The following is a 9,801-nucleotide window of genomic DNA, read 5'->3' on the forward strand; positions in this document are numbered from 1 at the left end:
GCACCACGGCTGGAAAGGCGATCTTCTTTTAAGCTGCTTTCAGCTGTAGCCCCTCTTGATGTACAGGCCAGGACAAGCAGCTCCAGCTCCAACCCGCTGGCTCTCCTGACAGCTTCCCGTGCAGAGCACAGCCACCTCGGTACAATGATTTGTGCCGCGCAATAAATGCAGCTGTCTGCAATTTGCTGCAAGCACTTCTATACTTCACACACGCACACATATATATATACAGAGACGCCGAGGGCCATTACGCTGCAAGCACTTCTATACTTCACACACACACACATATATATACAGAGACGCCGAGGGCCATTACTTTTACATTTCACCAGAAAGAAAAATTATTCTTCAGGGTCAAGCAGGGGAAAGGCGCTGCCAGTTGTGGGCTCTGCTGAAACAGGATCCTTGGATGAACACTGAAGCACACTGCACTACGTGCTGCGTGGTGACAAGTATTTGATACTAGGAAATAAGTCATCCTGTGAGTGACTACTGTCAGTTTAAGTGGACGGCAGCATAATACATCGTGGCATTCGGATTAAGCCAACCCCGGTAAGCCACAGCAAGGCATGAGCTAGACCTGCATTTGAATCTGAGTGCTCTCACCACGCTCAAGAATATTTGCCCACTCTTCTCTGCTGAAAATCCCAGGAGAACAAAGGATCTTTTGAGGGCAATGTTTTAAACCTAAATGTAATGCAGTATGAAAATTCCCTTGTATAAAAGCTGAAGGAGGATATAAAATGCTCAGAGAGAGATAGACTGGTGCTGCCACTCTTGTTAGTTCTAGGATGTAGTGTTTCCCATTCATGAATAATTTTCTGTGAAACTTGTGTCTGAATAAGTCCTCTTGTGCGCTGAATTTCAGCAGCCCTGGAGCCAACACCCTCCCAGAGTTGTACCAGCTTGAAACAGTTCTGTGCTTGGTACCCTGCACTTACTGAGATAGTTTGAAAAGCAGAGCGATGTGGAGTGCCTTTTTAAGGCCAGGGCTATTCTTCCAGGAGCAGGACCTGCCCCAGAGACAGATCTCACTAGCCCACTGGGGTTTTCTGCTCCAGGACTATGTTTGTCACCCCCGATGCCAGCTGACAGCAGGCACAGTGGCTGTGACTGACAGCCTCGGTCAACACACACAAACACCCCACTCCCGGGGGCTGTCCCATCTGCGTAGGGCTGACTGGAGTTGGTCTCTGGCTGGGAATTGCACTTCCCACCAGCCTTGCCCAAGCTTGGTCCTTGGAGAAGCCACCGGGTCCACGCGGAGGAAAGGCTGTCTGAAACTCGGCACGTATTAAGCTGAGCTTGCATACCCCTGGCTTACCAGCAATGTTGTGTTTAACAGGGTGAAACCAGGGCAAACCAGCCCTCCCTATATGGCTCTCCGCTGACGTTTGCATTGCCGCTCACTTCTGCAAAAACTGCATGAGAACCTATACGGGTGGTGCAGATGAGCAGGGTCTGGAAGCATCTGAAGTTTACCTGGTGCAGCAGAAACCAGGAGACCTCAGCCTTGTCCACCCACTCCCACCTGCACACCATCTCCCTGCAGAGCGGCAGTGGTACTGATGCCTGGAAAGAGGTCCTTCGAGGTTCCTCACGTTTGGCTGCTGAGTGAGCCAGGAGCGGCTGGTAATCAGCAATACCACCGAGCTGGGGTAGTAGACAGAAATCCAGATTGAGGAAAGCCCATTGCTCATAGCAATTCACAAATGAAAAGCAAACTGTTTTTTTTAAATTTATTTATTCCTGAAAGTGTACAACTAGAATATAAAAATATTCCTTGCTGAAAGCAAAACAGAAAAGGGTAGGAAATGAATGCCAAGTGTTCCAGGGGAAGAAGCCTCCAGAGACAGAGCTTGGAGACTCCTCAAGCTTAGAAGTTAAGGTCATATTTCTATTTTACAGAAATTTTCTATAGCAGATCTGTAAGTTACCTCATTGTGACTCATAACTCGGTGGAATGTGTTTCTAGTTTGTTCTCTCTGAGAACCCAATTACTTCAAGTGCATCACACCAGTAAACGAAATCAGTGTGCTGCTTTATTTATTATTAAGCATTTGCTTTTCCTTATGGTGACTGCATTATAGCTGCCACAAGTATGCAAACTAGCTGAATTAAAACAGCACACTTTCTTGAACATTTCCAATCTCTCTAAGCCTTGGTACTTTGCATGTTCTCCAATACCTGGATTTTTCTGGCTAATGAACTCCTCCATTTGCTGTAAAATATTGAATGCAATTAGTACTTCAATGCACAGCCTCAAAGTATGCTGTGCCTAGCAGCTGAGCACTGTAAAAGAGCCCAGTGCTTGGCAGAAGAACTAGAAATCTGAAAGAGAAAAGGGAGATTTATGCACACTCCCACCAAGGCCTGCTGCAGAATTTAATTGGCAAGGTTAGCAATAAAGGGGCTGCAGAGAGAACCACCAAGGTTATGGCCTCAGTGCAAGTCACAAAGCAGCAACAAGTTATGATTTCCAGGCTTAAAAATTAGAAATTACATTTGGTTCCTCACCTCACACTCCCCCATGCCAAGCTGCACAATGTGTTCTGATCAAGTCAGTCTATTCCTTTGCTCTTCTCAGTCCAGGTTTATCTCTTCAAGGGGAGATACAAATCACTCCATCCAACCCTTCTGCAATTTCATCCAGCCTCTGCCTGCACTCTTCCTGCAGCTGCTTCAGCTCTCTCTCCAGGCTGGCCTCTCTCATCTGCAGTTCTCTGATCACCTCTGTAGCACTGACAGCTGAAGCAGGCTCCTTGGATACAGACCTACTGAAGCCCGTTTTGCTGGCAGGATGTTTGCTTCTGAAGACCAGTCTGCACGAACCATGCTTTTTTTTTTTTTTTGGATCACAAAATGATGCAAGATCTAGCAGTTTTAGTTCAACACTTTCCTGTATCTTTCTAGCAGTGGCGGAGAACTGCTCCTTCTGTAGTTCTTCGTCTCTTGTTTTCACCTGTAGAGAGAAGGAAAAAAGGAAAACAACAAAAAAAAGAATATGGTAGATTTCTGTGAAAAAATCCTCCCGCTAGGAAACAACATAAAATGTCATGTTTGGACTAGGATGTACCAAAGAGAAGAGAGCCAACTGTGAGTGTAAACCTAAGTGCGTGGCAATGAAAAGTGAATTACGCTAACACGTGCTTTCTATCAGAAGCTTCAGTGACCAAAAAGCTGGCTGTAGTAATCTGTTTGCAGATTCACAGTCTACCAGTCCCTCCGCTGACGACTAACACACAAGGGCTCTGCACGCTTCCCTCTTACCCAGGAGTGGGTGGTCTGACTTCAGAGCAAAACACACGGAGCAAAAAGGGAGACCCAGCAGAGTGACCTTCATCACCGTTGTGCTTTAAGCCACCGCATTGTCGTAACAGGTTAATTGCCTCATGACTAACAGTATTAATTCAGTTTGCAAATGCTTTCTGTACTTGGCAATGCTAACAAATTAGGGATGACAACTGTAAGCTAGAAATTCCTTAATTCTCAATTCTCATTATGGGGTAACAAATAGGAAAAGGAAAATAATGGAGCAGAGACAAAAAAAGTAGAGGCTAAGACCAAACTGAGTACGAGGCAGCACGCTTACAGTGAAGATAGGCCCAATAAAACAAAGCTTTTCTTGTGACAGAATCACAGTCTGGATGATAAAAGCAATTGTATATACTGGGATTTCTCCAAAGCATTTGATTTAATGTTCTCTAACAATTTGATTTGAAGAACTTGCAAGATGGTAATTGCCTTGCCAATTTTACTAGTGGATTAAACATGAATTGAGTGACTCATCTCAAAATGTAGTTGTCAGTGGGGAAACATCCGTAAGAAGAGGTACCCTGTGCTAAGGCCTTCAGGGAAACGGTTCTTGGTCCAATGGCATTTTCTGTTTCTGCTACGGCAACAAGCTGCCAAATCGTCTCAGCCAAAAAGCAGCAAAGTTTCAGAAAAGCGCTGCTGTCTCTGCAACCTGCACAAGTCCTAGAGCTCTCCTGGAACTTGTGCGCAGTTCTGGAGTTCATGCTTCAAAAAAACCACAGGGAAACAGAGTAGGATTCAAAGACAGGTCACCCAAAGACTCACAGCCCAGAAAACAAGCCTTATAGTATGAAACTTCAAGAGCTCAAACTATTCCATTCATGAAGACGGATATATAATTTGTTTTAGATCCTAAAAGACAGTGGAAAAGAAAGTGGTGAGAGACCAGACTTTGCCGATAAAGCCGTAAGAAGATCAAATGGATGAAAATTTGAGTTAGATATTCAGCTTCAGAATAAGACATTGTTTCCTACTGTGAGGATAATGAACCATGAAACGCTTCATTGCTGCTCCAGGGATGAATCCTTTGGCCAAAGCTCAGCTCAGGTCAAGTCTGTGCTAACAATACCCCCTTCCAGCCTTGAAGCTGCTCTGCAACCGCTCACTTCCCTGGCCATGGGTGAAGCTGAACAGCTCCTTGGGGTTTTAAATCTGCAGATCTGCATTAAGAGGTTGGTATCTCACAATATTAGGGCTTTGACAAGTTCTCTGTAAACTCAGGGATATTTTGGCATCTCTCTGAAGCACCAGAGATCGGTCAGAGCTCACAGCAGCAAGGACAAGAGTCCTAAGGTAGCAAAGCCCTCCCTGCCTTTGCCACTGCCAAGATACAACTGCTCAGGGTCAAACCAGCTGCCATATCTGCAGACAAAAGGATTTTTTCCACAGATCAGTAGGGAGGGTTTCACTGCTAAAACAAATTCAGACACTTATGACACACAGGGGATCAGACTACGTTCTCTTACGGTGCGAAACACTGCAGGCACGAGGGCTGCAGTCGCAGTTAAATTTCCCCACTGACACCAACTTCACCAGGGCTTCACTCACTTATCCCACGTCTTTCATCAGAATATCTTCATGAGTTTTGCAGCCAAGGAATTAATCCTCCCCATAGTCTTCTGATGCGTTATTCTCCCCCACCCCACCCCCACTCAAAAAAGATTATGAAAATCAGTCAAATCAGAAAAGGAGTAAATTTCTCTGAATTTTTCCTAACGTGTTAAAGGCTTTATCGATGCAGAACCATCTGTTAAAGGAGACCTTTGTTGATTAAGGCATATCAATAGAGAGTTGAAGACAAGAGAAGTCTAGCTTTGCCCTTGTCCAAGAACCAAGGGTCCCTCTTTATCGCAATCCCCAAGGAATCCCTGAACATCTCTTGCTGTTGGCTAAAAGAGTATCTGAGGTTCAATTCTCTAACACTGCTTTAGAAGAAACAAAACTGAAAAAATAAATTCAATGTTATCTGGCCTCCCCACTGCCAATGAATAAATAGAAAACGATGTTTGCACAAAGCGGATTTAACACTGGAATCCAGGATGGGAAAAATTTCCCGTTACTTACAAAGAACAAAATCACTCAGCAAACAGAGCCCACAAAATGTTATTTATTTTTTGCATTAAACTCAGGCAGAGTACTAGTAGGGCTGTATAAAAGGATTCCTAATGAAACCTAGGTTTTCATACTCTCCACCAGCCAAAATTGGAGGATTTTATTATCCATTGTGCAAGGCACATGATGGAAGAGCATGCTCCTCTCAGCACTAATTGCATTGAGTTCTAACTCACAGCAATAGCAGGAATAGGAATTACTACACTGAAGCTGGAACAGCTGTAAGGACAAGGACAACAGCCTTACGGTTAGGCAGTCAGGGAAGCAGAAGTATAACAAATTCTGACATCTGAGTATCAGAAGGGCACTGCACATGTTATCTTCTGTAAAGAGGACCAGTATTTCCTGGGACAACATTAGATAAATTTAACAGGGGAAATTTTCAAAATAATGAATATGAAATAAGAGAACAAGTTTAGCAAAGCACTATTTATTTCGTATCAGCACAATCTGGAGTTGGAAAGCTGGCTCGAGTTCTTTTTTGCACTGTTCTTCCTGGTAAGCTCTGCAACCATATGTATGTCCACAAATACTCTTGCTGCCATTTGTAGATTTCAATAGCTAAAAATTCTCTAAGGGTTACCTTGAAGTAATATTCTTTACTCTTCACATCCTGAACACTTGTGAAAACACTCAATAACCTCCTCCTCTATGGTTAATTGATGCTCTTTAACAGCTTGCTGTCTCCCATTAGTCAGCACACAATGATTATTCTACACTGCAAAACCATCTCAGCAGACCACTTTGTATTAAACAAACATATTGTAAAAGATTAGGAGCCTCAGCATTTTGTGTCTGCCCGTCTCTATCCCACAGCTCTGCCTTTCAGTCTCAATCTACCAGCTGGAAGTTGAATTCCCAATTAGGTACATAGTGCTGTCTGACAACTGCTGCACGTCCTCTCCAAATAAATACAACAACATGATAATAATCGTTTCCACTTCTACAGAACCAACCTCATCCCAAAGGGACCCGGTGCATTTTGAGAAAAGCCACATCAAATGTAGAGGGAATCAGCTGATGAGGAATCAGCATCTTCAAACTGACACTTCTCCAGCTCTGCAGCAAGTACTGATCTGGTTAGCCATTCTCAACAGCACAACAGAGCAGTCACTTGCAGACTGAGCCCATGGAAGCGTGCCGCCCCTCTGCGCACTCCAGGGTCAATGTACCCTCCCAGGTTTCACACTCTCAAGGCCATGATAAGCTAGCACAAGTGTAGTGGCACACAAGTGTCCTCACCAGCCCTGTGAGGGTTGCAGATGGACAGATGCCATGAGTGTACACTGAGGCAAGTACTCCTGCTGGGTTCCTTCTAGCTCTTTGCCTCACCATGTCACCAACCACTGTTTGGGACCAAAACTGCCCTGAGTGTTCCTAGATGGTTTCCTTTAAAATAACTTAAGTCTTCCAAAAGACCACCGTAGCTTTTCAAAAGGTATTAAAAACTAAAAGCTAAAGGGAAAACTATAATAATTTTCATGTTCTAAGGAGAAGCTAGTGTAGTTGCAGATAGGAGTATGGCATCTTAAATCACAGACTGAAAAGCGACTGAAGGGACAGACAGCCTGCGCTGCCCTTCCCAAACCTGGCACAGAGCAAAGGGTTGCGGTGTGCACAGACACTGCTGCCAGATTCGCATGCAGGAATATACAAAGGAATAAGCACTAGGATAAAACAGATCTCTCCAACATCAGCCAGAGGGTGGGCAGAGACAGGCGGCCTCTAGTTCCTGACGTGGTGGAATTAAGCCAGGCGGGACATCCATCAAGTGTGGAAAGGATTTCCCATCTCCCCAGGGACAGTGCCATGACTGATGCTGCGTTTCCAAAAATGTTCAGGCTGAGGTCTGATTGAGGAAAATGGCCAAGCCAAACCAGAAAAGGGTGGGCCCAGTCCAGAGCTGGAAAGGGGCAGTGAGGTGAGGCACATCCAAGAAACAGGCTGAGCAGGCAGCTTGGCTCAGTCCCCACCATGGTGGATTAACTTATGCACTGATGCACAGGAGAGACCGCAAGCCTGCAAACACTTACACACATGATTAACTTCCCCAGCACTCCTCATCCCTACCTGCTATGAAATTTCTTCCAACCTAAGGTACCACTGGCTGTCCTTTTCATCCAGACAGCTATCTCAGCTATTTTCAGTCCTGGGAATCTTCTGGCTTTTAATAAATTTTATAGCGATGAGTTCAGCTGGCAAATCATGGAAAAGGTAATGTGTCGCATATATTAAATAAGCTGCCTTCCAGTTTCCTTGCACGTTCCACTGTTTTGAGGCCAAAACAGTAATACCCAAATTCACCTCTTCTGGACGTGTGCTTATTTGTCATGTGGACAGTCCCACTCTTTCAGTTGTCCATCTTGTAGAGGTCTGCTTCTATCAACTGCTTAGATGACCTACAGATTTAGCTCATTTGATCTTTCCTCAAAGAGGAGATCTTCCAGCCCTTCACAATTACTGCTGTGGTTTCTTCAGCTCCCTCACATTTTCCTGCACCTTCCCGGTAATGAGCTTCCCAGAGCTTTGTGTCTCATTCCGTGTGGCTCAACCATCCCCGAGAGGCTGATCTGTCTCAGTGTTTTAACAGCTCGCTAATGAAAAGTGCAGTAAAAATGATGCACAAAAGGGTTCTTTTTCTGCTAAGAAGCAAGCTGGATGTGAACTTATTTAGAGAGAATTTTACCAACATGCAAGACATCTCAAAGAGATGCTACGAGATCTAGATAACCACATCACGTTATTCAAATCATTTCCAGTAATGACCTAACAAAAGTGACAGTCTTCCAAATGCTGGAAGTCAACATCTCAGCTTGTTAAAACTTCACATGGCAACCTGAAAGCCTCAGAAAGCAAATGAATGCTCTGCCTCTCAGTTACATACTTGAATGAAGCCACTAGCTAGAGATGAAGTTTAAAATGCAGCAGCAATGAAAGGTCCAAACACCTATTTCGAGGAAGAGAGTGCGGGGAGGCATAGGAGCATTTCCATTTTGTGATCGCGTTGTTGCCAGCTTCGAGGAAGGAGCTCCTTTTGAAGTGGATGATAAAGACCAAAATCATGTCATTATTTTTAAATTGCAATCTCTTCAAATTATTCTAGGAGTTTTGCAGAAATGGCTATAATAACGGTATTGTTCAGAAAAACAAACTGCACACACCTAGAAATGGCACATTCTCTGCCTCCAGTCCTATCTGTCCACTCATTCTCTCTTGTATTTTTCTTATGAATAGGGAGCAGTCCCCATATGCATACAACATGAAATACAAATTATTCTTGCCATTCTGTACAGATACTACAAACTGCGATGCCTGCCTTTGCTGGAAAACACAGTGCAGCCTGTTCCTTTGTGCTCCGAGTCACACGGAACAAACAGAAAAATCTCATATCTTGTCTTTTTGGGTTGGGGAGTGAAAGGAAATCAGGAAATAAGAATGGATGCAATATCCAAGCCACCAAGTCATACTGCATTTGCTATCAGGGCATAATAACCCAACACCTTTCATAAACTCATCTAGTTCCTCTGAAAACACCAAACAGCATTTGACTTGCAGAATTTTTTATTCCTAAAGGAAGCTCATTTCCGAGCTTTATTTTAAAGCTATCAGGTCTAAGATGGCCCCCTGTACCTGGGGAGTTGAAAAGGGTGAAGTGAAATACTGCACGCTTGGAAATATATGATTAATGAGGAGCCAGGCTGCAGAAATAGAAAAGACCTGCCAGGCCAGCTAGTGCACTCACCTGCCTGGCTCCGAACGGCTCCCCAGCACATCGCAATATCCCAACAGGGGCACTGAGAAGCGTACCCCAGGTTAGAAGAGCTGCCCAGAGCTCGCAGTCTCCATGTATACTAAGCAAACTCCCATTCAACAGACAAGCATCAATTATAGATAAAAATCTATAAGTAAAAAATGAAAGCAGGATAAGCACAGAGATACTGGCATCGCTCAGACTGCCAGCATGGATGCTGCGCAGAAATCCTGACAGCTGAGCACTGGAAACCAGGCATGGCGAATTAAGGCTAGTTTAGGAGTTTTCAGTTTCCAGACTGGAATCCTGATCAGTCCAGGGGCTGAACCTTCCCAACACTTGTCTTTAATCAGTACAAGCCTGAATAACACTTTATAAATTATCATTATTTATACCTTTTGCTGTCTTATAGTTTATATCTAGTGTTTATTCCACTACAACCCCCTCCCACCCCCCGAGAAAAACCTTGCAGAACTGCAATCCCAGCTGACAGTCTATCTGGGATACAGACTACTTTTAAGAAAGTCCTCCTTGTCAGCACTGAAAACACAGCACCAAGTACAAAAGGAAAGAGAGCCAAAGAAAGTAATAAGCAAAAGTATCAATAACATAAAAAGGGAAAG

At 44.2% G+C, this 9,801-nt stretch overlaps 1 protein-coding gene across 1 annotated transcript in view; it reads right to left on the reverse strand.

Moving 5' to 3' along the window:
• Positions 1-2,602: 2,602 nt before the first annotated feature.
• Positions 2,603-9,801, reverse strand: part of LOC104077458 (chromosome unknown open reading frame, human C14orf80) — a gene marked incomplete at its 5' end in the record, with an annotated part of 72,732 nt that continues 65,533 nt past the window's right edge. Inside the window, one exon of the mRNA XM_009578708.1 lies at positions 2,603-2,962. Within this exon, the coding sequence (XP_009577003.1) occupies positions 2,603-2,962 (360 nt within the window). The remainder of the gene's footprint in view (positions 2,963-9,801) is intronic.

Source organism: Fulmarus glacialis, unplaced genomic scaffold (genome assembly GCF_000690835.1).
Source record: "Fulmarus glacialis isolate BGI_N327 unplaced genomic scaffold, ASM69083v1 scaffold6975, whole genome shotgun sequence".
Lineage (NCBI taxonomy): Eukaryota > Metazoa > Chordata > Aves > Procellariiformes > Procellariidae > Fulmarus > Fulmarus glacialis.